This window comes from Desmodus rotundus, chromosome 6 (genome assembly GCF_022682495.2).
Source record: "Desmodus rotundus isolate HL8 chromosome 6, HLdesRot8A.1, whole genome shotgun sequence".
NCBI classification, from domain to species: domain Eukaryota; kingdom Metazoa; phylum Chordata; class Mammalia; order Chiroptera; family Phyllostomidae; genus Desmodus; species Desmodus rotundus.
Genome location: NC_071392.1, coordinates 112019325 through 112046909, shown reverse-complemented (window position 1 = coordinate 112046909; position 27585 = coordinate 112019325). Strand labels below are relative to the sequence as shown.

The 27585-nt window shown below is 51.5% G+C and overlaps 3 protein-coding genes across 9 annotated transcripts in view; 1 reads left to right on the top strand and 2 right to left on the bottom strand.

Moving 5' to 3' along the window:
- Positions 1–4653: 4653 nt before the first annotated feature.
- On the bottom strand, positions 4654–5783 carry C6H20orf173 (chromosome 6 C20orf173 homolog). Its single transcript, XM_024559264.1, has 4 exons — positions 5472–5783; positions 5059–5240; positions 4815–4908; positions 4654–4680 (listed from the first exon to the last, which is right to left on the bottom strand). Exons 1-4 carry the CDS (start codon positions 5781–5783, stop codon positions 4654–4656), a joined length of 615 nt encoding a protein of 204 aa, XP_024415032.1.
- A 4568-nt stretch (positions 5784–10351) lies between these two features.
- Positions 10352–22353, top strand: ERGIC3 (ERGIC and golgi 3). Of its 2 annotated transcripts, XM_024559795.3 has the most exons (14): positions 10352–10490; positions 10628–10698; positions 10822–10909; positions 11130–11249; positions 15805–15898; positions 16696–16861; positions 17005–17062; positions 19264–19278; positions 19966–19997; positions 20804–20900; positions 20977–21041; positions 21691–21827; positions 21910–21965; positions 22154–22353. In XM_024559795.3, exons 1-14 carry the CDS (start codon positions 10403–10405, stop codon positions 22231–22233), a joined length of 1167 nt encoding a protein of 388 aa, XP_024415563.1. In that variant the 5' UTR covers positions 10352–10402; the 3' UTR covers positions 22234–22353. The 2 variants fall into 2 exon arrangements, with proteins under 2 accessions (XP_024415563.1, XP_024415564.1); XM_024559796.3 differs by lacking the exon at positions 19264–19278.
- Positions 22354–24186: 1833 nt separating this feature from the next.
- LOC112303728 (fer-1-like protein 4) overlaps positions 24187–27585 on the bottom strand; it is a 31168-nt gene continuing 27769 nt past the window's right edge. For 4 of the 6 annotated variants that reach the window (XM_053927326.1, XM_053927327.1, XM_053927325.1 and 1 more), the window contains exons 40-45: positions 27323–27408; positions 25988–26086; positions 25524–25765; positions 24785–25065; positions 24605–24705; positions 24187–24501 (exon numbers count right to left, since the gene is read on the bottom strand). In XM_053927326.1, coding sequence (XP_053783301.1) covers positions 24297–24501; positions 24605–24705; positions 24785–25065; positions 25524–25765; positions 25988–26086; positions 27323–27408 — 1014 coding nt within the window. In that variant the 3' untranslated portion in view covers positions 24187–24296. Of the gene's footprint in view, positions 24502–24604; positions 24706–24784; positions 25066–25523; positions 25766–25987; positions 26087–27322; positions 27409–27438; positions 27562–27585 lie in introns of those variants that run through there. The other 2 variants (XM_053927329.1, XM_053927330.2) reach the window with 2 other exon arrangements.

Sequence of the window (27585 nt, the reverse complement as noted above, 5' to 3'; positions counted from 1 at the left end):
ATATATATCTGGCATTTTCTTTATCCATTCATCCATGGTGGACACTTAGTTTGTTTCCATGTTTTGGCTATTGTAAAAACGCTGCAATAAACATGGCAGTGTAGATATCACTTTGAGATAGTGACTGTTTCCTTCAGATATCTAGCCAGAAGTGGAATTGCTGGGTCATGTGGTAGATAATATGGTAGTTCTACGCTTAATGTTTTGAGAAATCTCCCAGCTGTTTTCCATAGTGGCTGCACCAACGTGCAGCAGAGCTCAGAGACTCCCCTTCACCCACCTCCTCGCCAGCCAGCGCTGGTTATCTCTGACCTTTTGGTTAATAGCTGTTCTAAGTGGTGTGAGGTGATTAGTGATGCTGAGCGCCTTTTCATGTTCTTGTTGGCTTTTACATGTCTTCTTTGGGAAAACGTCTCTTGGGTTTCTCTGCTCATTTTTAAATCTAATTGTTCATTTTTCTCTATTGACTTGTATGAGTTCCTTAAATATTTTGGATATTAACCCCCTATCATAAAACTTGTAAGCATACTCTCCCATTCCATAGTGGCCTTTTCATTTTGTTGATGGTTTCCTTTGCTGTGCACAAGTTTTTTAGTTTGATGCTGTCCCACTTTTTAAATATGTTTTTGTTGTCTTTGAGAATTGGCTCATATTACAGTTAAAAAACAACAACACAACTGTTACCCTAGCACGCAACTTTATTTGGCGAGTTCATGCATACCTGAACTTGTCAAGTCTCCCACATCCAAAATTAAATTCTAATCCCTACAATTTTTATTGTGGTAAAAACACACAAGAAAATGGACCATGCTAACCACCTTTAAGAGTGCAGTTCCGTAGCACTAAGCGTATTCACATTGTTGTGAACCAGGGCTCCAGAACTTACTCATCTTGCAAAACAGAGAGGCTGTCCCACTAAACGATGACTCCCACCCCATCTCGCCTGGCCCCCAGAGACCAGCATCACGCTCTCCGTTCCCATCAGTTTGACTGCTTTCAAGAGGAATCACACAATATTGGTCTCTTTGTGCCCGATTTATTTCACTTAGCATAATGTCCCTCAAACTTCATCCATGTTGCAGCATGTGACCGGATTTCCTTCCTTATTATGACTTTAAATTTTATTAAGTATTAAATATATATATAGCAAGAACACAAACATCTGTGTACCCACATTAGAAAATATAATGTCGTTAATATCATTAAAAACCCTGGGTGGTCCTTCCTCCCTGCCAGATGTTAATTAACACTGTTGGGAATTTTGTGTTTATTATTCCCTTGACTTTTTCTTTTTCACACATCTATGTATAGCTGAACAGTGTATTAGTTAATCTTGTATGCTTTTAATGTTATAGTTGTAATCATACTACATGCATTTGTGTGCCACTCCTTTTTTAAATCGAGGTGAAATTCACATAACATACAATGAACCATTTCAGTGGCATTCAGTATACCTGCAACGCTGTGCGGCCACCAGGTCTCTCTACACTCAACACCTTTTAAAAACATCCTGTACTCATCAAATAATCACTGTACTCTTCAAATAATCACTGTACTCTTCAAATAATCACTGTACTCTTCAAATAATCAATCACTCACCATTCTCTTCTGCCCCAACCCCTGGTAATCACTAATCTGCTATTTCTATGGATTTGCCTTTTCTGGATAGATCATGTAAAAGGAGTCAGATATCCCTGGCTGGTGTGGCTCAGTGGATTGGGTGCCAGCCTGCAAACCAAAAGTTTCCTGGTTCGGTTCCCAGTCAGGGCTCATGCCTGGGTTGCAGGCCAGGTCTCTGCTTAGGGGTGTGTGAGAAGCAAGTGATGGGCGGATCTCTTGCACATCCAGGTTTCTCTCCCTCTTCCTCCCTCCTTTCCCTTCTCTCTAAAAAGAAGTAAATAAAATCTTTTTTAAAAAAAGAATCATATAATATGTGCTCTTTTGTGCCTGGCTTCTTTCACTAAGCATAAGGTTTTTGAAGTTCATCCAAGTTGCCGTGTATATTAGTACTCTGCTCTTTCCTAAAAAAATGTTATCCTCACCCAAGGACATGCTTATAGATTTTAGAGAGAGAGGAAGGGAGGAAGAGAGAGAGAGAGAGAAACATCGATGCGAGAGAGAAACATTTCTCAGCCAGCTCTTGTATGCACCCCTACCGGGCCCAAACCCACAACCTAGGCATGTGCCCTGGCCGAAAACAAAGCCTGTGACCCTCTGGTTTACAGGACCACGCTCCAACCAACCGAGCCACATGGGACAGGAATACTCTGCTCCTTTAATGGCTGAATAATCCTCCATTGTACAGAGAGACCGCAGTGTGTTAGTCCACTCATCCATTGATAGACATTTGGATTGTTTCCTCCAGGTGGCTGTTGTGGATAATGCTGTTATAAATATTTGGGTACAAGTGTCTGTGGAGACATACGTTTCCATTTCTCTTGGGTATCTACCTAAGACTGGAATTGCTGGCCCATATAGCAATTCTGTGCAACTTTCTGTGGATTGTCTAACTGTTTTCCATGACAATAAGGCAATGAGTTGCTGCCCACAGAACTCGTGGGCCTTGTCACACACTTACCACTCACGGTACTGCCAGAGAGCTCTAATGGCCTGTGAAGACTCAGTTTTGCCTCCAGTTCTAGTAAAATAATGAAAACTCTCCTACTACAAAAATCCAGAACTGCTGGTCTAAATACAGTATTAAATTTTTTATATTGTATATATTTTTGAATGTATAGTATGGGTCTGGGCACACAGCCCAACAGGTACAACAAGTATATGAAAAGAAAGAATCCATCGGCCCCCTGGTTCTCTACCTAGCCAGTCTCCTCCCCAGAGGCAACTACTTACTATTCCTAATGTCTTGTGTACCCTTTCTGGGTTAGCCGGACATTTATAAGCATGTATACTGTTTTTAATGAAAATTATTTTAAATGCAGAGCAGAGAAAAAAAAACAGGAATTCTCCAGATGCCAGAAATAAAAAGAGAACTGAAAAACAGCATGGGCCCAGGCTGCTGTGGTTCAGCGGGTTGAGTGCCAGCCTGTGAATGAGCGGTCACTGGTTTGATTCCCTGTCGCCTCTGTTGCAGGCAGGGTTCCCAGTGTGGGGCATGCGGGAAGTGACCAATAGATGTTTCTCTCCCTCTCTTTCTCCTCTCTTCCCCTCTGGAAGGAAGGAAGGAAGGGAGGGAGGGAGGGAGGAAGGAAGGGAGGAAGGGAGGAAGGGGAGCCCTTGAGCTGCCTTAGTGGCTGCCTAGGAATTCAGGAGTTCAGTGCCCATGTGGGCAGAGGAGCCTGAGCCCAGGGGAGGCAGAGAATTGGAATGGAGGCCCCTACAAAACACTCAACCTTCAGTGAAAAGCTGAGCTAGAAAAAAATTCACCCTCCAGCACAGGATGAAATAAGGAGGTTCATTTCTTGTATCCCGTGGGAAAAGAGCCTCCCCAAGGACTGAGTCTGGGCTTGCACCCAGCTGAGGGGTTGGGTCTAGATTGACACCGTCTGCATGACCCAGGGACTCGGGCAGAGAAAGCCACGGAAATACTGCCCTGCGATCAGGAAGCCAAGTCAGGCCCTTCCTCCCCTGACACTGTCCTCACAGGTAAGAGAATCAGACCAGGATTTTATTCAGTACCCGACTGATGTCCACACAATTTCCTCTTGCCCTTCACCCCTGAAAGTCCCCCTAGTTCCACTGTTGCTGCTACAACCCAAGACTCTCCTGCTTTCAGGACCAAAGGACCAGGACTTGTGTGCACGGGCAGTGCATCATGTGTGTGTGGTGAGCCTGCCCACCACACACTCGTGCTGACTTCCATTTCTGCTTCTGTGCTAGGCGGTAACCTCCTTAGGGCCATTGTTCTGATCAACATCTTCTCACTTTCTTTGCTTCTCTGATTCAAATCCAAAACGGGCATCCTGGTGAATGAGAGAGAAATGTATGTGTTAACAAAGGAATCCAGCCCTTGTCCCACCTCCCCTCATTCAACACCTCATTCAACATCAAGTGTGAAAAAGAAAAGCCATCAAGTGTGACAGGCTGCCTCCTGGAGCTGGGAGGAGAATGGAGCTCACTTTCTCCAGGGGAGACAGACTCTGAACACACAGAGTGACCCCAGAGCCCAGAAAAGCAAGCATCAGTTAGCAGCTCCTCCTCATATTAGAGGAAGAGAGAGGATTCCCCAGGGAGAGAAGAGAAGGGCATTCCGGGCAGAGGGAACAGTGTGTGAAAAGGCACAGGCAGCTGGTGTGTTTGGGGAATGCCAACAAGCCCAGCGTGTGAGCCTGGGAGAGAGGAGGGGAGAGGAAGGGTCAGATCATGCAACGTCTTGAAAGCCAGGCAGAAATTTTTAGGCTTTATGCTGAAGGCATAGGGGAAGGCATAGGGTTTTAGGTGGGGAAGGAATAAGACTCTGAGCTGGGTCATAGATGGATAAGGCACAGAACAGAGCCACGAGCCCCAGGGATGGATACTGACCCTGGTTATCCAGCCTGCCACTCTGGCTGTACCTGAGGAAGGTGTGGCTGGCTGATCACCAGGATCTGAGGAAGAACAGCGAGGGGGCCTACCTGGGGCCCTTCCCAAAGCAGCCCACAGCCATATCTCACTCCTTCCTGTCCCCTTACCTGGTCTTTGCTATCTTCCATTCTGCTAGGGAACTAGGTCATCTTCCAAAATCTAAGAAAGAATTAGGAGGTGGGGGGAGTGTCAGCAGCCCCTGAGACCGGGAATGTCCTGCAGTTGCCCTCCATAGGTTATCCCACAGTGACCGCCACCCCACGCTCTGAATGTCTGAGAGCCCAGACCATCACCTCCTGACTCAGAGCATCCGAAGTCCATGCCAGACCAGAAAGCTTCAGGAGAAGCAGCAGCAGCTGTCTCCAGGAACCCTGGGCCCCAGCATTCCTACGGCAGGTGAAGCCCATGGTTTGGTTCCCTACTGTCTTGAAACGCTGAACAGGGGCCGATTTCACCCTGGGAAGGAGAACAGAAACTGGCAGAACTCTGGGGACAGGCCTGGACCTTCCTGCTCCCTGCCCTCGCCTTAGCACCCACCTGAAGACTGTGGTGTGTTGGGTGACATTGTTGCCAAGGCCAGAAGCCCTTCGCAGGACCTTTGAGTTCCCCACCAGCACACAAGACCCATAACACAGATCACTATGCCTTACTGAGGGCCTGGGAATCACCCGGAACAGCTTCTCCCACACTTTGCCCAGCTCGCTTGCTGAGCTCACGCCCTGGGAACAGCCAGAGGGAGGAGATTGAGGGCTAGGACCCAGGTATCAGCTCCCGGTGGGAAGAAAGCAGACCCAGGTGGGTGAAACCCCCATCTAGAGGTCAGGGGCTGAGGCTTTGAAGATGGGAGGTGCACTAAGCCAGGGCCAAGGGCAGGGGTTTGGGCCGGAAGTGGGAGATGGGCTAGGCCTGGGAAGAACAGGGGAGGGTTAGGCCCAGTGTCGACCACTGACCAACCACCAGAGCACAGTGTCGGGGGTCACAGACTCTGTTGTCCTCATCGGGGGCCCCGTCATCTTCTCACAGCATGTATCAAAGCAGTTTGCTTCTCTGACTGCGTGGTAGCACAGGGAGTCGTTGAGGGTCCCGGCTGGGCTGCCACACTTCTTGAACTTGAACCAAAGGCAGTTGCCACACCACGGTCCCAAGTACGTCAGTTTTTCCTGGAGTGCCAATTCAGGTTTCTGATCCAGGCAGCGGATCATCAGACACAAGAGGAGCACCGAGAAGACCCAGAGGACAAGAATCTGACACGCACACTTCATGTCTGACCCAGGCGATGGCTTCTGTGGCAGGCATCAGACTGGCTTCTCCACCTGGGTCCGGGAGAGAAGAGGGTGAGGCCACAACCAGCTGCCCAAGCCTTTGTCCTGCTGGCCTCTACGGCTTCCCAGCCTCCACCCTCCACCCTCCACACCATACCTCCTCCCAACCCCACATCTTCTGCCTCCTCATCCATTTGCTCACCTCCAAATAGGACTCTAACGGGGCCTGGGAGGGAAGGTGCAAGAGTAGAAAGATAATATATGCTGTGTCCTGTATCCTCCCCACAGGAGGAAAGCTTGGCTCCCAGTGGGGTCCATCCGCCACCCAGTTATAGCACAGACCTCATCACAGAGTGTGCATTGTGACCTCCCGCCCTCAGCCTGCCTGGACAAAGCTGCCACCCTCTCCTGTCCATCACACACAGGCAGCCTACCCAAAGAAAGGGGCCAACCTTGTGTCTTCTTTACTGCTGCATCCCTAAGAGATAGAATCACCTAATAAACATTTATGGGATACACGGACAGAGTTGAGAGGAAACTCAAATCCAATTTATGTGTGATGACCCCTCTCCAATTTTGAAACCAGCTCAGGCCTCTCTTCACTGGACCCCATGTCCTGCAGCTCAGTGGACTTCCATTGAGATGTCTCAGAGACCTCGCACACTGAATACACCTGAGACTCAGCTTGGGATTTTCCCCTTTAAGCCAATGCCCTCCCAAGACTTCTCTGTCCTTAAGTGGTCCCGCCACTCACCCAGTTGCTGAAGCCAGAAGCCCATGTGCTATCCTTGATTTCTCCCTCTCCTGTGATTTCCAAATCCATGTTTATATACATTTGCTTCTATCTCCAAACTGCTTTCTTCTCTTCATCTCCACTCACACCCCCTAAATTCAAGGGGGAAAAGGTCAGAAACCATTTTATGTTTTTAAATCAAAATATTTTCTTCCATGGGATGAGAACAGTAAAGCAGTTCATCTTAACTAGTGGAAATATGCAGTGGGTATTTTATAGCTTTTAAAACAATTCACCAGAAACTCTGAGCAAGGCCTGTAGTCCAGGTAATTGGATTGTACCGATGTCAGTTGCCTGATTTGAATAATGTACTATAAGTACCATATGGCAAGAGAAACTAGGTGATGGGTACATGGGACCTCCCTTTACTATTTTTGCAATGTCTTATGAACTATAGTTATTTCAAAATAAAAAGACTTTTAAAATCATCTAGAAAAAGATGCATAGTGAGCTTTAGTGCTATTTTACGTCAACTGATATAACCTTGTTTTACTGTTGTAAAACACTCAAAAAACGTTACCATTTTAACCATGTCAAAGAGTGCAATTCAGTGGCGGGACATTCACAGCGTTGTGCAGCCATCGCCACCGTGCAGTTCCAGAACGCAGTCATCACCCCAGAGGGGTGACGCCCCATTTTCCTCTTCTCTAGCCTCTGGGGGCAGAGGGGGGAGGAATGATCTTTGAAAAAATTAAAAACATCTCAGAATGTTAGCTTTGCTTTTCAACAACTTTATCAAGGCACAATTTACAACACCATAAAATTCACGCATTTTAAGCATACGATTCGATGACTTGCAGTAAATTTATACAGTTGCGCAAGCCTCGCCACAGTCCAGTTTTAGGACTTCTCCATCAAAGATCCCTCACTCACACTTGCAGCCAATCCCACTCATTTTAGGCAGCCACTAACCTATTTTCTCTACAGATTTGTCTTGTTTGGTCACTTCACATAGATGGAACCATACACTATGTATGATTATGATGTCTCAGCAATGTTTTATTGAGGCCGCAAGGTATCATCTCCTCCCCTTATACAGGCATTAATGTCCAATACCCAAAGAAGACCTCCTCCCGTCCCCGTCTATTTTGACAGTGATAATAAGGCACGTACAATATGGTCATGGGGGTGGGGCGTCAGGCTACCCTGATTAAAAATACTGTATGAAACCATTTCCTTTCCACCTATTTGATTCCAATAAAAAAAGCCACCTCCTCCCAAAGCCTTTTTAAACTCATGTAGCATTTTACCAAATTACAGCTTCTAACTCATGTTTCCTCCCAATGGACAAAATCATTTACATAAAAGTGCTTTGTAAACTGTAAATGCCTGTGCTAATATGAATTATTATTGTGCTAAAAGAAAAAAGAAAAAGAAAATTGAAGGCTGTAGATTGCTGACGCACCAGCTCCACGAACCTCCACCCCCGATCCCTGCCCAGAGGCAGCTCACAAGTTCACTGCCTTTTCAACCGCTTTACTTTTAGCACCTGGGAATTTTCTTATTTTTTCATGAGTCAGCCATATGCTCAAAGGGATATTTGTCATTCGGCATTTCAACACACTTTGCAGCAGGAGGGTTAAGTCTGCATATTGCTGGAGCTAGAACCTTTACAATCAATTTTCTCATCGGTTATTGTTTTATGACTTATATAATTATTTAAATAATGCTCTACAAATATTAAAAGAAGGTTCTTCCTTAGGTGAATTGTACCGTAGTGCCAATAAAAAACGTTTGCCTGAGACTCTTCTCAGCTCAGTGCTTCTCAAATTTGAGTACTCATCGGAAATCACCTGGAAGTCTTAATAAAAACACCGAATGCTGAGGGCATCCCGAAAGTTTCCCATTCAGTTTTGGGGGGAAGAGGAGAATTTGCATTTCTAACAAGTTTCCAGGTGGCGCCAATGCTGCTGGTCCAGGGAAGATCCACTGCCTTAGCTGAACATATTCAGCCAGCAAAGTATTTTACAGAGAAATACTGATTCCTTCATTAAGATGGAAGCTCAGATTCGAATTATATTTGGCCTTTCTAAAGAGGGGCTCAGAATGTTTTCCTTCCACAGCCTGCAACAGCTTCCTAATTGGTATCTCGGCTTCTGTTTTACCCATTCCCTCATCCATTCTTCATCCAGTAACTGGCATGATCTTAAACTAATTTCCTGCTTGGACCTTTAAAATGGCATCCCATTGCACTCAGAATGCAATCCAAAACCCTCACTCATCTTACACATTGTCCAGCCATTCTGGCTTTTTCCTGTTCCTAGAACTTTCCAAGGTCCATCTTGCCCCAGGGCCTTTGCATTTGCAGTTCCACTTCCTGGAACCCATCCTCCCTCCCACTTGTACCCTCAGCACTTTACCTCCCTAGTTCCTTCCCTTTCTTCAAGGCTTATTTTAAATGTCACTCATTGGGGGTTCCTTCCCTGACCCCTGGATTACTGAAGTCCCTAAGAAACTCTCTTAATTGGGCCCTGAGACCCCCGGCACGGCCTTATTCACCATGTTATAAATATGTATTAAAGGAGTGAAGGAGTGAGTCAGTCTGGGGCCGCACTGAGGGGGCGGGGCTTCCAAGTCAAACATGGATGAGCACAGGATGGACACAGGTCAGAGAGGACAATTTCTGCTAAGGTTACCCGTGGGAATCCATCTGAGGATAAATGCCTCTCGTACTTTGTGGTGGCAGTTTATGCATGGAAAAGACCCAGGCTCTGGAAGTGGAAAAAACAGGCCTTGAATCTTAGCTTGGCTCCATTAACTAACCCTACAACCTTGGGCAAAGTCAATTCACCGCTTGGCTTCCCCATCTATAACATGGGGTTTGAAATAGCACCTATCTCCCCAGGTTGTTCTGATGGTAGAATGAACGGGTTACAGCACTTAGCATATTGTCAGTTTTCAATTACTGTGAGTTAGTCCTTTCCCCTTCCCTAGCAGCCTGAAGCCTGAGGGCAGAAGGGGGACTCTGGCCTTGCTCAGCCTCTCCCCGGACTGCCACAAGGCACCCACCTCGCGTCCCTCCTCCTCTTCCTGGAAGCCTTCTCTAACCTAGCATGTCAGTCACTTTCTCCTACAGACGCCTCTCACCCAAGTCCCGGTCTTACATCACTGAAAAGATCTGAGCCCTGCACCACCATGAGCCACGCTCAGGGGAAACGGTGCTGTTGAGTAAAATCAGCCCCAAGGTCCTGGCCCCCAGAGTCTTCTGAGGTCCAGAAGAAACGGGTTGGAATCAGGCCCTGCATTAATGGGCTGGGATGTAGGGCAAGTTACCTAGCTTCTCCAGGCCACACTTTCTCCTCCAGAAAATGGATGTCACACCTACTTGCTACAGCGGTGATTCTCAGACTGAAACCTGGGAGCCACACCTACAGGTTCTGTGTTGGGGTCCGACAATTTTCATTTCTAATCAGTTTCCAGATAATAATGAGGCTGCTGGTTGGGGACACTTTGAAAACCACTGTTTTAGGAGGTTCCAAGTTGTTCCAAGAGTCTGATGTGAAACTCTTGGCGATGTTCCCAGCACAAGCTAGACAAGCGAGTGCTGCTATTGCTTTCTGTGCCCCGCAGAGACCTCCTCCGGGCACCCTGGCCCACAGAGGACCACCCTGACTAACGGAGCACTTGCCAGCGGACGGCGTCCAGACAAGGTCGCCAGTAGCACCTAAGGGACGTACAGTCTGAGAGAGAACGCAGGTAAGGGGTGGAGCTGAGCGTGCGCCTCGCTGCGCCTGCGTGCAGGGAGTGGGGCGGGGCTCAAGCTCCGAGCCGGAAGCGGGAGGCGGCAGGGGCGGGCCAGCTGGCCTCTGCTTTCCGGCTGGTCCCCATGGAGGCGCTGGGGAAGCTAAAGCAGTTCGATGCCTACCCTAAGACCCTGGAGGACTTCCGGGTCAAGACCTGTGGGGGCGCTACGGGTATGCAGTGGCAGGGCGGGGGTCTCGCAGAGAGGGGTGTCCTGGAGCTTGGCCAGGGCTCCTGCACTCTGTCCGGCCTGCCAGGGGCAGGGAGAGATGAGCAGAGGCCATTCTGACACTCGCTCCCTGCCCTGCAGTGACCATTATCAGTGGCCTTCTCATGCTGCTTCTGTTCCTGTCCGAGCTGCAGTATTACCTAACCACAGAGGTAAGGGGCGGGGCCGAGTACGTTTGCGGGCCTTGACAGTATGGGAATAGCATCTTTAGGAATGGGAGTGGGGAATGGGAATGGGGCAGGAGGCCAAATCTTACTGAGGTAGTACTGCCCCAGGTGCATCCTGAACTCTACGTGGACAAGTCACGGGGAGATAAACTGAAGATCAACATCGATGTATTTTTTCCGCGCATGCCTTGTGCCTGTGAGTACCTACCCCAGGGTGGGAATTGCAAGTCCCAGGGTTCTTAGGTGGGCTTCCAGTTTTGCACTTACAGCCTGAGGTTCTGGACTGGAGCCCAGGACAACCCCCTTGCCCTAACCCATTGCTGCCCCAAGACAGGCCCAGCATCCCCTACTGTCCGAAACTCAAGATTCCCTTGCCCCAAGGCTCTCAGTACCCTACCCTGGCTTCCTGCTTCCAGATCTGAGCATCGATGCCATGGACGTGGCTGGCGAACAGCAGCTGGATGTGGAACACAACCTGTTCAAGCAACGGCTGGATAAGGATGGCATCCCCGTGAGCTCCGAGGCAGAGCGTCACGGTAACTGGGGGGGTGGGGGGGCTGATCTCAGATCCCAGAGCTGGAGGTACCCAAGCCCTATATCTGGGCAAGTGGGCTGTGGCTGGCCTAGTGACCAATGAAGCAGCCAAGGCCCAGAGAAGGCAAATGGCTTGCCTAGGGTCTCCCAGATACTAATCAGAGTGGCCCGAAATCCAGGCTCCTAGCGTCTGTATGTTGAGAAGAATATTCTACCTGGCTATCATTCTCAGATGTCCCCAATCCTTGCATATCATGGTTTGAGTAACAAAAGTTTGAGGATGGGCCCTGTTGCCTTGGCAGACTTCCTGTAGATGGACCCAAGCTTCTCTGAGTGTTTGCTTTCAGCCCTTAATGCTCTTTCCTTTTGGAATGTAGGGTGACTTAAGGTTAAGAGATGTTCTTGAGCTAGATTACTGAGTTCAGATGTCATTTTGTATCTTTCAGTCTATGACCTCAGCTATAAAGTGGTGGTCAACAGTGGTTCCCACCACCTGGACTTAGAGGATCAAATGAAGTAATATGTGTACAATTGTTAGTACAGAGTGGTTGTTCACTTTTAGTTTCTCCGCTTTTCTCTAGGCAGCCTCCCAATGTCTTCATTAATTGTTTTCCACCATACAAAACTCTCCTCAAAGCTATGATTTTTCATACCGTAGGGATTGCTCTGTTGGTGAGCTTTACCATTCATTCATTCAATAGATACATGTTGAACACCAGTAAAACCATTAGGGTTTGCTGAAGGATTGGATGTGAGGTACAGGAGAGCAGTCAAGGCTTTGACTCCAAAGCTTCTGGCCTGAGCAAATGAATGAATTGAGTTAAGAATAACCAGAGAGGAGGAGGATTTTTGTGTTGTGTGGGAGAGGCAGGGGAACATTATATGTCCACTGCTGTGTAACAAACTACGACAAAAGTTAGTGGCTTAGAACAACAAACTAAGCCACTGGTTCTGGCTTAGGGTCTTGGGAGGTTGGAGTGAAGCTGTTGACCGGGGCTGCAATCATCTGAAGGCTTGACTGGGGCTGGAGGAGCTGCATCTCAAAGCGCTCACGCATCTGGCTGTGGCCAGGGTGCCTCAGTGCCTTCACCACGTGGGCCTCTCGGTAGGGCTGCTGGGTGTCCTCACAGCTCGGCAGCTGGCTTCCCCCTGTTCAGGTGATCTAGGAGAGAGGTGAAAACCACAATTTCTTTTATGACCTAGCCTCCAAAGTTGCACACCATCGTTTCTGCCATATACCAGGGGTTACACAGGTCAGCACTATTTGTTGTGGAAGGGGAATACATAAGGATGTGGCTTCCAGGAAATGGGTATCATCTTGGAGAATGGTGCCCCAGGGGAGGATCAGGATTTGGGGAGAAATTTCAGGTTTGAGGCATGTTAAATTTAGGGTGTCCATTGTATACCCTACTGATGTGAAGGAGGCAATTAGATGTACTAGTCTAGACTTTGGGGAGGAAGGCTAGAGAAATAAGTGTAGGAGTTATCAGTATATAGATGGTGTTAAAAGCCTTTGGACTAAATGACAAAACCTAGGGAGTGATGCAGGTAGAGGAGAGGTCTAGGGATGGTAACCTGGGCCCCTCCAATACTTAGAAGTCAGGAAATGAAGACCCAGGAAGGAAGATTGAGAAGGATTAGCCATTAAGGTAGAAGAGAACCCAGAGATGTACCAAAAGCCAAGAAGAGGAAAGAGTTTCAAGGAGAGGGAGTGAACAGTTGTCGAAAGCTACTGATGGTCCGGTAAAATGAGGAGTGTGAATTGACCATTGCCCTTGGTAGCACTGGAGACTTTGAAAGGAATAGTCCTGATGCTGTTGGGGATGAAAATCTAATCAAAGGGCAGAAAAGGAAGTGGGGACATCAAGTATAGATGACCCTTTCAGGAGTTTTGCTGTAAAAGAGAACAGAGAAGTGGGATGAGGGCTTGGGGAGAATGTAGAAATGGGGGTGAGTTTGGTGGTAAGATGAAGGGAGGTTCTGTTGCTTCTCTTTTCTTAGTGGAAATTGACAGCAAGGTGATTAACTAAGAGTGAAGAAAGGGGAAGGGACTTTGGAAGTGTAAGGAGAAAGGCAAACGTAAATTAACCATCTCAGAGAATGGGAGAGTGAACTCCTTAGTGAAATGAAATAGGATGGGACTGCCATGCATTCGTAAGGGAGGCACAGGCAAGAAGTAGTCACACACAGTTGAATCGAACTAGGGTTTGGGTTCTGCTGGGCTTGTACAGTGAAGGGAGAGGAACTAATGAGTTGTGGTTATGTGCAAGAGAATAATTACAGCAATGGACCATGGAATTTATTTTCCAGCTTTGTTCAAATAGTTGAAATACAACACTGTGTAAGTTTAAGATGTGATTCAATATATGTATATATTGCAAGATGATTACCACAATAAGGTTAGTTGAGACATTATCACCTCACATAGTTACCATTTTTGTGTGTGTGATGAGAATATTTAAGATCTACTCTCTTAGCAACGTTCAATGAAAGTATACAAGCACAGCATTGTTAACTGTAGTCACCAGCAGATTCCCAGAAGTCATTCATTTTGTAACTGGAAGTCTGTGCCCTTTGACCAACATCTGCCCCCACCCCCCACCCTCCACCCAGCCCCTGGCAACCACCAGTCTGCTCTCTGTTCCTGTGAGTTTGGCATTTTTGGAATCCACCATTTTTGGAATAAGTGAGATCATACAGTATTTGTCTTTCTCTGTCTGACGTATTTCACTTAGCACAATGTCCTCAAGGTTCTAGCCATGTTATTGCAAATGACAGGATTTTCCTCTTTTTAATGGCTGAGTACCATTCCACGTATGTCACATCACATCTTCTTTACCCATTCATCTGTTGATGGACACTTAGCTTGTTTCAATGGCTTGGCTATTCTGATAATACTGCAGCGAACACGGGACGGCAGATGGCTCTTTTAGATGCTGATCTTACTGATTTCATTTCGTGTGTGCGTGTGCGTGTGTGTACAAATACATATACATACATTCAGAAATAGGATTGCTGGAACATATGGCAGTTCTATTTTTAATTTTTTGAGAAATTCCTATACTGCTTTTCATAGTGGCTGTACCAATTTACATTCCCACCAACATTGCATAAGGGTTCCCTTTTCTCCACATCCTTTCCAATATTTATCTCTAATTTTTGTGTGTTGTTTCTTCTCTTTGGGGGTTTTGTTGTTGTTGTTCTTAATAGTCATTCTAACAGGTGTGAGGTCATCCCTCAGGGTTTTGATTTGCGTTTCCATGGTGATGAATGATGTTAAGCACCTTTTCAGGTGCCTCTTGGTGATATGTATGTCTTCTTTTGAAAATATCTATTCGAGTCCTTTGCCCATTTTTAACTGGATTATTATTTGGGGGTTTATGCTGTTGAGTTATGTGAGTTCCTTATATTCAGACATTAACCTCTTACTAGAGATAATATTTGCAAATATTTGCTCCTATGCTGTAGGCTGCCTTTTCATTTTGTTAATAATTGCTTGTTTCGTGTGCTGAAGCTTTTAATTTTGATGCAGTCCCACTTGTTTATTTTTCCCTTTGTCAACTATATTTTTGGTGTCAAATCCAGAAGGTTATTGCCAAGACCAATGTCAAGGAGCTTTTTCCCTATGTTCTCTTCTAGGAATTTCATGGTAGCAAGTCTTACATTTCAGTCATCAATCCATTTTGAGTTCATTTTTATGAGTGATGTAAGATAGGGGTCCAAGTTCATTATCTGCGTGTGAATATCCGTTCTTCCAGCACTGTTCATTAAAGAGACCGGTCTTTCCCCATTGGGACCTTGGAGTACGAGTAGGGAATTGAGGACATGAAGGGGTGATAGTGTTAGTGGTGCCAAAGAATTGGTGTATTCCGCATATCAGAGATAGTGAGCTCAGAGAATAAGGGTCCGTGCTTGCAGATCGGGATACTTGACATCGAATTTTGAAAAGTTTGCAGCAATTGCTAATGACGGGGTCTAGGTATGAGCATGGGAATGGAGAGCTGGGGTGAGATGGCAGAAGAAGGCTGTTGGAGGACAGGCTGTCACGGTATTGAATATTGAAGCCTCCGATTATGATGACGTAGTTAGAGGCAGGGAGCCAGCGCAGAGAGTCTGAGAAGCGCCTGGGAACGTGGTTCTGGGCATCCACTTTGGAACTAGAGCCGAAGTCTGCCACGTACTGTGTTGCATTGTGCAAAGTCACTTCTCATGTCTTAGCCTCAGCGTCTTCTCAAGTACGATGGGGACAATAACCTCACCTTTACAGAGTCCCTGTGAGGATGAAGTATGATGACACATGTACATTATGGTGACCTAACAGCCCAGCCGACTGTTAGTATTGACCATTATTGTTTTCTTACTGTTACTGTTGTTAAAGGAAATAATACGTGTGTAGAAGTGCTTGGTGCCTGACACACAGTATGCACTATGTAAAAATTAACTATTATTATAACTTTTATTATTCCCAAGTCACAGTGCAGAGGGCCTGTGCGGGGCTTGGGAGTGCAGACTTCAGTGTGCCTGCCCCCAGCTGACACCCCCCCCCACTCCCCTTAGAGCTCGGGAAAGCGGAGATGAAGGTGTTCGACCCTAACTCCCTGGACCCTGAGCGCTGTGAGAGCTGCTATGGCGCTGAGACAGAAGACATCAAGTGAGCAGACCCTGGTGGCGGGGAGGTGGGGGGGCAGGGCTACCGTCAGGCGCTGTATGTCAGCCATCCTCAGCCTCACCGGGAGGCAGGTGTGGGGGTCGGACCAAGAATTTGGAGGGGGTGGGGCATGTGCCTCAGTCACCGAGTGTGAGGGACTGAAGCTCCGTGCCCAGCCCTGCCGGGGGCCGCAGACCTGGAGAAGAGGCTGAAGTGGCCCTTGCTCTGGCTCAGAGGCGCTATCTGGAGTCCAGCTGCCTGGTTCCGCCCACATGTCCTTGGGCCAGGCCACATAGCCTCTCTCGTGAACGATGATTATGGCACCTTTCTTGTGAGAGTCACATCCGGATTAAGTATTTGTATCCTCTGTATACAGCCCTGAGGTGGAAGGCCTAGTTCAGATTATTAGGCCCTTGATGTAGAGCAACTGCTATTATGTTTCCCAGCCCTGAGCCCTGACCCCTGAGAAGCTCATTCAGCGGGTCAGGGGTGGGTCCTGGGAATGTGCAGTTTTAACAATTCGTATTGTGGTAAAATAACGCGTGATGTGAATTTCGCCGTTTTGATCACGCACTCACAGCATTCATTGTGCAGTCATCCCCACCGTCTGTTCCAAAATTTTCAGTGCCCCAAACAGAATAGGAATCGGAATTTTTAACAGTTCTGTGGTCACTGAAGACACACTTGGAGAACGTTTGGTGGTCAAGGATGAGGCTCACGGAGGCTCTGTCAGCAGGCAGAGCTGCTCGAGGTTCATTCCCCGCGGTGCCAGCACTGTCTTCTCGCCCCCTCTCCTGCAGGTGCTGTAACACCTGCGAGGATGTGCGGGAGGCGTATCGCCGCCGAGGCTGGGCCTTCAAGAACCCAGACACAATCGAGCAGTGCCGGCGAGAGGGCTTCAGCCAGAAGATGCAGGAGCAGAAGAACGAGGGCTGCCAGGTGTACGGCTTCTTGGAAGTCAACAAGGTGCAGGAGGGAGCGAGGCCGGGCGGGGCCAGTCGGGCTGTGGGTTGGCCCCACTCCACTGGGAATCGAGGGCCTCCCAGGCCCTCAGGGGATAAAGGGAAGGGAGGAAACACCTGGATAGTGACGGGGAATATCCCCTACAGGTGGCTGGAAACTTCCACTTTGCTCCCGGGAAGAGCTTCCAGCAGTCCCACGTGCACGGTGAGTGGCCTCCATCAGCAGGGGGCGCTTAGACCAGGGGACACCTGGGTGAGTTTGAGGCCCCTTCACCTGCCTGATGTTCTGTGTGTTTAGCCCCGAGCAGACCTTCCTATCGGGTGGCAGTCTGGTACGACAGCTAAGAGCACCCCGGCTGAGGACCCCGACTCCTGGGCTCAGGTTTCAGTTTCAGACCTTACTGGCTGTGCGAAACTTTGAGAAAGTTTCTTAACTGTTCTGAGCTTCAGTTTCCTACTTTACAAAATGGTGATGATAGTCCTTATCTCCTAGGGTATTTGTGCAGCTTCAAAACCATAGGGTAGGCCTGGGTTATGGGAGGCGCCTGTTTGAAAGGCAGCGCCCAGGCCCAGGTGACCTGTGTGGGAGGCTGTGGGGGAAGCCGAGCTGCGTTGGGACACAGGTCTTTCCATTCCCGAGTCATGTCATGTTTGGGAAGCAGTGAGCCCTACTCAGGTTCTTCCGTAAAGCGGGGTACTAGTCGCCGAAGCTACTAGTACCCACCTCACAGGGATGAAGAAATGAAATCTATGCTCATTCCTTCATTTATTCATGCACTAGATATTTACTAATCAGCTACTGTGTGCCACGTGCTAGTCCAGGTGGTAAGGACACAGCAGTGAACAGAACAAAGTCCCTGCCCTTAGAACATTCTAGTGAAGAAACAGATAATACACAAGTATGTGACATATATGGTATATCAGATGTCGTTAAATAATAAGAACCAAAAAAGGCAGGGTAGATGATGGGGGCGAGGGGCTTGGGTGAGACGACACGTGTGTGCTGTTTTATATGGGGTGGCCAGGAAAGACTCTGAGCACAGGAAGCTTGAAGCTGGCAACAGGGGGAAAGGCAGACTGCTACCCCGGTGTGGGTAGATTGGCAGCTGGGTGACATGGAACCCCCAGGAATTATGATGGGGTCATGTAGGAGAGAGTGGGGGCCAGGGGCCAGAACCTTTGAGGACTGACCTGGGGGGTCTGTGTGGAGCCCTAAGCAACTAAAACACGTAGGGCGAGTTGGTGGAATAGTTTGCCATGAGCTGCAAAGCTGGGGATTTTTAGGGAAAGTCGAAGGACAGTGATCTGGACTTGGTATTTAGGAGCACAGAGGACCTCTCTTTAGACCAAGGAGAAGGATGGGTGTGGGAAATAGTCCCCACTTTGGGGGGCTGTGAGGATAATAGCCCCTTCAAGGAAGAGCCCAACTGTGGTTGGGACAAGAAGGTGAGGGGGATATGTGGAGGTTTCGCTGATGAGGAACAGAGCCCGCAGACGGTCCGAGAGGAGGGGAGGTCGGGTCCTGTTGGGGGTGTACAGAGCTGCATGGTGACAGGGGTCCAGGAGGTGAGAGGCAGCCTGACAGTCCTGAGCTGCCCAGTGACTAAGATGCGCAGGAGTGACAGCCCAGTGGAGGTGGCCCTGCTGGTCTTTAAGGCAGTTTGTGGGGGTGAGGCTGAGTGTTGGGGAGGGTTGGGTAGGTGGGTCTGGAGCCCCCTTTACTGTGGAGGTGGCTGGGTAAGGGTGGACTCTGGGATTGTGGGAAGTCGGCACGCTATTGTCAGAGGGCCTGCAGGCATTTGTGGGGGGGGGGGGGGTTGGGTACTGCTGAAGGCGGAGGCAGCACCTCTGCTTCCCCACCCCGTGTGAGAGTCAGGGAGCCCAGGACGACAGGTGTTCTGTGCCCCGGAAGGAATTTAAAAGCACAGAGCTACAGTGGCCCAAGGCCAGCAGTCTGGCTGAAGTGAAGGTCAGAGAGCTAGTCCCTGGCATCCTTGTTGATTTGGGGTGGGGGAGGAGGAGAGACTGTAAAGTTTACTGAGTACTTGTCCACCTTAGTTCCTACCCGGACCTCAGGACAGCCCTGTGCAGAGATCGCTGAGGCCCAGAGAGGGCAAGTGATTTGCTGAAGGTCACACAACTAGATATGTGGCTGTTTGGGCTCTAGGTCTTTTTTTCTTCCTAGGCCATCATTCTTCCCCCAACCCTCCTCACACTCTTGCTGTTCAGGAAAGGGCTCCTTTGGACCAGGGGGAGGCTTGTTAGCTGGGTCCAGACCCAGCTGCTGAGGCAGGAAGATTCCAGTCTTCCCTCCTACCATGTATTTTGCTCTGTAGCTCTCACTGTGAAACTCTGAACCTTCTTTCTCTCCCTCCCTTCTCTCCCCTTCTCGCCCCCATGCTGCAGTACATGCTGTGGAGAGTAAGTGGCCTTGCCCCCGGGAAGGCCAAGCCCCCGCGTCTGGGGCAGCCTCCCCTCCCCGGATGGAGGGAGGTTTGCATGGGTCTGGGATTGGGGCCTTCTCTGGCCTGGTGGCCTGGGGTGACTCTGGATGAGCTGGGGTTCCTTGCCGCAGAAGGGTCAGGGTCAGAAGGAAGGAAGAACTCACTCGGGAACAGGCGATGCGGGGCAGCCACGGGGTTTTCTTTGGCGGGGGCTGTGAGGGAGGGGGCAGAAGAGTCAAGGAAAGAGTGTGGACAGTGTTCTCGGGTCCCACCCCACTGGGATTCAGTGACTGGCCATCCGCTCTATTTAGCGGGAGACCCAAAGTCAGCGGGTTTTGTTTCCTGGCCTGCAAGCGGGGCCTTGGTGGGGGTGAAGGCCTGGAGCAGTGCCCATAGAGGGCTCCCTGTACAGGTCGGGAGAGCCGGAGTCTGTGTTCTTAAGAGCCCCAAGGAGGTCATGGCCTCTCCCCCAGGCCCAAGGAAAGCCCTTTCTGGCTGCCCTCAGGCAAGGCCAGGCTGGGGGAGAGGGGGCGGGATGAAGAGTCAGAGAAGGGCCGGGCAGGTCACACTCCAGAGAGAAGAGTGAGGAGGCCTAGCAAGGACTCTCAGGAAGTCAGGTGTCCAGTCCTGCTCCACCTGGTGACACCTTCCCCTTCCCTCCTAGTCCACGACCTGCAGAGCTTTGGCCTGGACAACGTACGTACCAGATGGGAATCAGAGAGGGCGGGTGGGGTGGGAGGTGGTTGTTGCCTTCCCTCCTCTGCGGGGACATCCTGGGTTGGGGAGCAGATAAAGAAAAATACACCACATTCTGACGGGGGACCCAGACTGAGAGCTGAGTCACTGAGAGTGACTTTTGACCTGAGATCCAGACGGGCTGCAGACAGGAGATGGGGTTGGACAAGAGCATTCCAGACACGGTCAGGAGGGACTGTGACACTTCTCATGAGCCTCAGGGCCAGTGGGGGTGGATGAGCTGGAGGGCTGGGTGGACGCCAGGCTGCAGGACTTGGGGGCCATGCCGGAGAGTCTGGTCTTTGTCCTGAGGGCAGTGGGTGGCCCTACGCCCACCTCAGCTGGGGTCATGACATGATCAGATGTGCAGAGTTTTAAAGATCCCTCTAGTGGCTGAGTTTGACGTAGACTGGAACAGGGCGGGAGCCCCTCCAGCCTAGGCTTCCCTGGCTTGGAACCTCAGGGAAAGCAAGCACCTGCCACAAAGGACCCCTGCCCAGTCTGTGTTTGCCTAAAGTATGGATGCAGCCAGAACCTCAAACGTTGGAGCCCAGCAGCCCGCAGACTGAAGGAGCAGTCCCGGGTGGGGAAAAGGGGGGCCTGTCTCGGATTTCCCCAGACAGGGCCGCTCCCTCCCACCCCCATCCACACACGCTCACTCCCAGACGCAGGGGCCCTGTCTGCACCTGTCCCGCAGAGCTTTGGGTGGGGTGGGGTCTGCGGGGGCCTCGAGTACTCTGAGACTCGGGCACCCCTGTCACTTGCAGATCAACATGACCCACTACATCCGGCACCTGTCATTTGGGGAGGACTACCCAGGCATTGTGAACCCCCTGGACCACACCAACGTCACTGCACTTCAAGGTACCAGCTTGGGAGGTAGACCCCCACCCCAAAGCCCCGCGCGGCACCCATGCCCAGTGCCCTCTTCTCCCTGCAGCCTCCATGATGTTCCAGTACTTTGTAAAGGTGGTACCCACCGTGTACATGAAGCTGGATGGGGAGGTAAGTCTGCATGGCTCGGGTGCCAGAGACCCTCTCAGTGTCAAGCACTTAAGTCCCTTCAACCTGGGAAGTGAAGTGCCGCTCTCATTCCCGTGTGCTGGGTGATAAGCCGAGGCTCAGAGAGTGTAGGTGCTGTGCCCTCCCAGGCCTCAGGCTGTCAGACATCAAAGAATTTGCTCTTTTCACTCGCTCAGACCACATCCATCTGTCCATCCGGTGCCCACTGTCTGTCCCCCATTCCCCTGTGGTCTGCCCTGGGCTGGGGCTAACCCTTCCTGGGCCCCCTACTCCTTTCTGCTGTGGCCTGTGGAACAGCACCTCAGCAGATGGGTAGAATGCACCGGACTGAGCTTGCAGAGGAAGGGAGGCCCAGCCTTGCCAGGAGCTCACAATGCAGCCTTGAAGAGTTGTATCTCATCCGAGGGCCTCCACTGAGAGTCCACCAAATGTGTCTGGGAGGGGTAAACCTAAGGAGCTGGTGACGGGAGGGGGAGCTGGGGTTTTAGGCTGGGAGAGAACACGGGGCCTCGCTTTCTCCTCCAGGACATTCAGGGTACTACGAAACACAGGCAGGAGCCAGGGTGGGAGGGAGGGGCTCAGGAGTCAGGTTGTAGCCATGGCCCCGGCCCGGGCTCCCCTCTTGTCCCAGGTGCTGAGGACAAACCAGTTCTCTGTGACCAGACATGAGAAGGTCGCCAATGGGCTGCTAGGCGACCAGGGGCTTCCTGGAGTCTTCGTGCTCTACGAGCTCTCGCCCATGATGGTGAAGCTGACAGAGAAGCACAGGTGAGGGTGGGGAGAGGGAGGGCGCTGGGCCTGGTGGCCGTAGGGATGCCTGCTGATCCCCTCCCCACCCCGCCCCCGTCAGGTCCTTCACACACTTCCTCACGGGCGTGTGCGCCATCATCGGGGGCATGTTTACAGGTTAGTGGCTCCGGGGTGTCTGGGGGTGGGGCGTGGTGGGAATGTAAAGCCTGGGTTCCCCACAGATTTTGGTTGGGGGAGAAGGGGCACCTCAAGGTCAAGGGGAGATGCTGGCCTGACCAGGAAGGCTCTGGAGGTCAAGTCAAGAGCCCAGCTGGGCCAGTGCCAGCCCTCGTCTCCCTCCCCAGTGGCCGGACTCATCGATTCACTCATCTACCACTCGGCACGAGCCATCCAGAAGAAAATTGATCTAGGGAAGACAGTGTAGCTGTCCCCTCCCCCCCTCACTGTTCCCTCTTTCTCCAATTTCTCTGCCCCCTGCCCCCCCGCCCCCTGCCCCTGGAGAGTCCGTCGCAGCCCCAGGTTGATAAATGTATCGGTTGTGATAGCGCTGGTCTCTGTGTGGTTCTTGGGTCTAGCCAGAGCCTGGGGATGACCCCTCATCATAGCCACTTATTGAAGCCAATCAGAACAGGTCAGGCCAGATGCCCTCCAGGAGCCCCCATGGACATCCCCTGGTTTACAAGGCTCCTTTCATACCGGACTGATGCCGACCCCACAGTCCTATCCTCAGTCCCTCCCCCGTTGTGCTCTGGGGGCCTTCTGGTTTCAGCCTCAGATGGACCTTTGTAGGATGAGTCTCCTGCAGCCACCATGTCCCCCAGGTCCATGAGGGTACGACCCCAATGTTAGCAACAGAGCCCTGGGAGCGGGCTAGGGCTTACCGCTCCGCAGTGACTGCTAAAGCTGGGCCCCTGCCGCCCTGAGCTCAGTCGCCTGGATCTCTGACCCTGGTCTGTGCCAAGCCCTCACTGGCTCCTGGTGCCAAGGGGTGTTCAGCCAGGTCCTGTGCAGTCTCCTAGGTGGAGGCGGAACTGAAGGACAGGTAGCAGTGGCCATTCTGGAGCAGGGCTAGCATCAGACCCCAGCTCTGGACTTGGTAAGGGCTTCCCATCATAGAACCCAACCCTGAGCCCTGGCTGGTGTGGCTCAGTGGATGGAACAGTGGCCTGAGAACCAGGTAACCAGTTCGATTCCCAGTCAGAGCACATGCCTGGGTTGTGGGCCAGGACCCCAGTTGGAGTGTGTGAGAATCAACCAATTGATGTATCTTGACGTATCATACATCAGTGTTTCCCTCTTCCCCTATTTAAAAAAGTGAACAAATAAAATCTTTTAAAAAATGAGAACCAGGCCCCGAGACCCCAGCACTCCCCATAGAGTCATTAACAGCCGGTCAGCTCACCCAGTCATTTCTCAGGGAGTTTCCATGTCAGACAGTAGTGGGGGTGATGCGGAGAGGGCAGTGGTAGCAAACTCTCTGGAGGCAGGCGGACCTGCAGTCCAGCCCTGACCTGATCACTTACAGTCTGTGAGATGCTGGACATGTCATTTAATCTGGGTACCGGTCTCATCTGAATGGCGCTGGTGATAGCTGTAGGGAGCCTTGTTTTCTTGGCCATCCAGGAACCATTCCCGCTTGTGAACAGTATCCTGAATTTTCTCTGGGAACCTCCCTTCACCCTACCAGCTCAGTGGTTTGGGAGGAGGCCCCCCTCCAGCCCTGAGCCCCAGGGCAGGGCCCCGTCACACATCCTACCCGCCTGGCTGCAGAGACCCGGTGTGAGCCAGGCTCTGTCAGGACCAGGAGAGCTTCCCTTCAGAGTGAGGTTGCAGCAGCCATCCTGCAGTTCCCTGTCAGTGAATGAGCTGCCCCCAGGGGACAGCAGAGCTAAGCCCTAAGGCTTGGTGACATCCTCGGAACCCTGTGACAAGCTCCACCCAGAGCCTGCCAGCGAAATCCTGGGAATTCATTTTTCCAGCCCATTCACCTTGTGCTCAGGCCGGTTTGGGCTGGGATTGGAGCCAACAGTGTCCTTAACGGCTCTGGCTACTCTGAGGGTTGGTGAAGAATAAGTTAATGAAGTCTGTGAAGTGCTTAGCTGTCATGGAACGGCAGAAGCCATAAGCAGATTAGGTGAGAAGGACCCAGACATTGGCAGAAGCAACAGGTGGGCTGCTCAGAGGGTATGACACCTCGGGAACCAGGGCTACTCTGCGGCCCTAAACATCCTGCCCGGCAGTGGGGCCACGTGGGCAGCCCTTCATCCTTGTGTGTTCATTTGCCCAGCGAGTCCCCAGCATCTGAGGTCACCAAGAACATCTCTGTTCTCTGCCCCTGGATTCTCACAGCACATACTTAGGCATCAGTAGTGGTGGATGCAGGTGAAGCTTTATTCAAACGAAGCAGTGAACTCAAGTAGCTCATACTGATGGGAAGGACTTCCAGGAGCAGGAGATGGATGGGCACTAGGGGATCAGAGTCCAAGGTCAGTTAGGGCCAGGGGGCTGGTGGAGGGGACGGAAGATGACCTGGCTGATCTGCCCAGGTATGGTGTAGAAGACAAGGAGGAGGAAGATGATGATCAACGCCAGCAGCAACAGCAACACCAGGATGCGCCAGTACCGGCGCCAGATGAAGAAGACAAAGGTCTTCAGTGGGTTCACAAACCAGTTGAAGGAGGTTTTGGGGCGACTGTAAAGGGTTGGAGAAGGTGGTGTCAGAACGATGAGGGAGCCCTAGGCCTCCTGCGCCCCCCTTTCTTCAAGCGCTGGCTGGTCCCCCAGGGCCCACTTACTTAGGCTTCTCCAAGGGTTCAGGCTCCTTCCGCCCCTTCCCCACTGGCCATTTCTCAGCCTCTTCCACAGTCAGCAGCTCAAACTCTGCCTCCACCTTCCCCTAGAAAAGGGAGGAACAGAGGCTTAGCTCTTAGGTGGCTCAGACCTGACTCCCCAGTCCCTGGCCTGGCCATACCCACCGTGAGGACGTAGATGTTGCCTCCCGGGTCTGCGAACTCTAAGTCTTCTGGCCGGCCCTTCCTTCTCCTCCTCTGCCTCTTCTTGCCTGCCTGAGCCTCCCGCTGCTCCCGCTCCTCGTCCTCTGGCTCCCGCAGCTTCACCACAGGCCACCAGCCCCGCAAACGGCGGCAGCGGAACAGATTGCACCTGGGCCGGGCCCCATCATGGGCCAGCCGCACAGAGCAGAGCTCCGGGCCCCGGGTGCCCCGCACCATGTCCGGTAGCTGCAGCTCCAGGGATCCTGCAAGTCCAGAGCTCTCTGGGTTAGGCGGGAGATCAATGTCCGTCTGGGCCATGGGGAAGGAGGCAGCACAGTGGGATTGTAAGTCAGGGCACCAGAAACCATTAGAATGTGGTAGTCAATACACAGCTAAGGACCACACACCACAGTCTCCAGTAAAACAGGGTCAAGGGAGGGACCAGATTGCTAAAACAGGCACCAAAGGTGATGGCCTCAGAGTCCAGAGCAACCTGAGCTGGAGTCAAACCAAAGGACTGAGTCGGGGGCTTTGGGGAGGAATGGAGAACACAGTGCTCACAGCTGAATGAGTTCAGTAATTAGGCCAGAGGGCAAAGGTTAGTGACCCAGGGCTGACACCCAGGATCCCGCAGTGTTAGAGTAGGGAACCAAGGGCCAGGGGGCAGGGCAATGAGGGCAGAAGTCGGGGTTAGGTTGAGGTGGGAGGAAGGCTGCCGTACCGAGGAAGTCGTTGGCAGAGATGCGGTCATAGTCCCAGACCTGCAGGACCAGCACTGCCGGCTGCCGGAATTCAGCCTCCTCCAGGGCGAAGGGCCCAGGCCTGCGCCGGATGCTCACCTCCCGCTCCGTGGGCAGGTAGTCAAAGCGGAACACGAAGCGCCAGTTGAAGTTCCCCTCCCCAGTCAGAGAGTTGAAGTGCACATCTGTCTCCTGCCTGTCATGCTCCAGCCCCTTCACCCAGCTGGAGCCCAGGGAAGGGGCCGTCTGAGGGGGGCATCAGCGGGGCCAAACCCAGAACCCAGCTTCCCCGTGGGCTCCCCCATCAGGCCAGTCCTTCCACCCAGCTCCAGGCACCTTAGAGGGCTTAGGGGACAGGGCTCTGGCTCAGCCCCAGGGCCCAAGCCCCAGTTTGCAACCTCACCTCTGTATTCAGCCACCTGTGCGGTGCAGCTGGCAGGCCTACCTTTTTACATAGATGTCACTCGACATCTCTCCAGTGAGCGGGTTCACATCGTCCAGAACCACATCCTCTGTGTTCCAGATGATGACTCTGAGCTCATAACTGGGGGGAGTGCATGGGGGGCAGGTTCAGACTCTTGAGGGGAGTCCTGGGAAGGGCTGCAGGAAGCAGGAGGGACCTGGGCCAGGGCCACTGACATCCACTGAGCACCTGATGTGTGCTCTGCTGGGTAATTAGGATGTCTGTGGTCCTTTGAGGGGCAAGTATCGCCCCATCCACTGTGGACCACCCCATCCACTGTGGACCACCCCAGCCACAGCAATGGCACCAGGGATGGTTGCCAACCCAACCGAGCCAGCAAGGTTCTCCCTCCCATAAATTTAGAATCAGGACCCTGAAAAGTTGAGTCACGTAGCATCAGACGCAGAGCTGGAGCCTCAGTAAGCCAAAGTGACAAGCAAGCTGAAGTTTTGGGGAGCAGAGGAGGGGCAGGGGGCAGAGAAAGCCAGTCTGCAGAGAGAAGTGGGAGGCAAAGCCACACAGTGTGGCGACAACAGCACACAGCCCCTGAGGGACAGAAGGAGGGGCTGCAACCTTCTGGTCCCACCCGAATAGCCCTGTCCTTGGCTGTTACAGGGTCTCCTGGATGTTTTCTCTTGTCCGGTATCAATTCCCCCTTCATTGACAGCACCCTGATTTTTCCGTTGGTGACCCCCCATCCCAAATACTGTCAGTCTGTGCGATTCTAGTGTGAGAGACAGACCCCCACCTGGCTCCAGGGGTGGAGGCATCACTTAGCACACCCAGAACTGGCCAATCAGTTTCAGCCCTGTGGCTACACTGAGTGGTCCAGGGATCAGCATCTGACCCAAGTGCATCTGATCAGCATCTGATCCCCTAATGGGAGCTGGCCCTGAGACTTTTGCTCCAACTGGAAGAGAGGTGCGTATTTTTCTGTTCATGTAACCTAGTTGGTCAGATGTAAACCCGGCACCATTAGAAGCCGCCTTGCCCCCAGACTGAAAGCCTCCCTGAGAGTGACACCAAGGAAAGCAGAGCCCAGAGGTGGAAAGTGACAGGTTGCTGACGAGCTCTGAAATGCAGGCACACTGCACAGAACTCTGCTCATACTGGCTCAGGGCATTGGGGTCTTACTGGTATTTGAAAGTGGCAGACACCCAACCCACAATAGCTTGTTTTAAAAAGGGGGAACCTAATGGCTCACCTAACTGAAAAGCTTGGGTCAGCAGCCTCTGCCTACTTCACGGGGGGCCCAGGTTGCACTAGTCCGAGAGGTGCCCACCCTGTGGGAAGAGGGACCAGGACTCTCTCTCTCACCTGATTGGCTGCCGAGGCTTGATGTCAACTGGGGGTGGTGCAGGCACATCCCGGGGGAAGATGTCGATCCACATGTGAAGAGATCCCTGGGGACACATGTGAAGTGGCAGCAGGTTCTAGGGTCTTGCTAGTGTCTCCACCTCCCCTAATGGCCCTGTGCCTTGCCTCGGGTGGAGAGAAGACTGGGATCAAGAGGACGTGGCTGGGCAGACCGTGGGTAATGAGGTTGAAGGTGGAGTCTGGAGTGGAGGATCCAAGGCTGA

Coding starts and splice junctions, on each gene's coding strand:
- ERGIC3 (XM_024559795.3), top strand. CDS start 10,403: ATGGAGGCGCTGGGGAAGCTAAAGCAGTTCGATGCCTACCCTAAGACC. Junction 16,862..17,004: donor GCTTCTTGGAAGTCAACAAG/GTGCAGGAGGGA, acceptor TATCCCCTACAG/GTGGCTGGAAACTTCCACTT. Junction 20,901..20,976: donor CAACGTCACTGCACTTCAAG/GTACCAGCTTGG, acceptor TTCTCCCTGCAG/CCTCCATGATGTTCCAGTAC.
- C6H20orf173 (XM_024559264.1), bottom strand. CDS start 5,783: ATGAAGTGTGCGTGTCAGATTCTTGTCCTCTGGGTCTTCTCGGTGCTC. Junction 5,241..5,471: donor ACACTGTGCTCTGGTGGTTG/GTCAGTGGTCGA, acceptor GGCTGTTCCCAG/GGCGTGAGCTCAGCAAGCGA. Junction 4,681..4,814: donor CGGATGCTCTGAGTCAGGAG/GTGATGGTCTGG, acceptor ATTCTTTCTTAG/ATTTTGGAAGATGACCTAGT.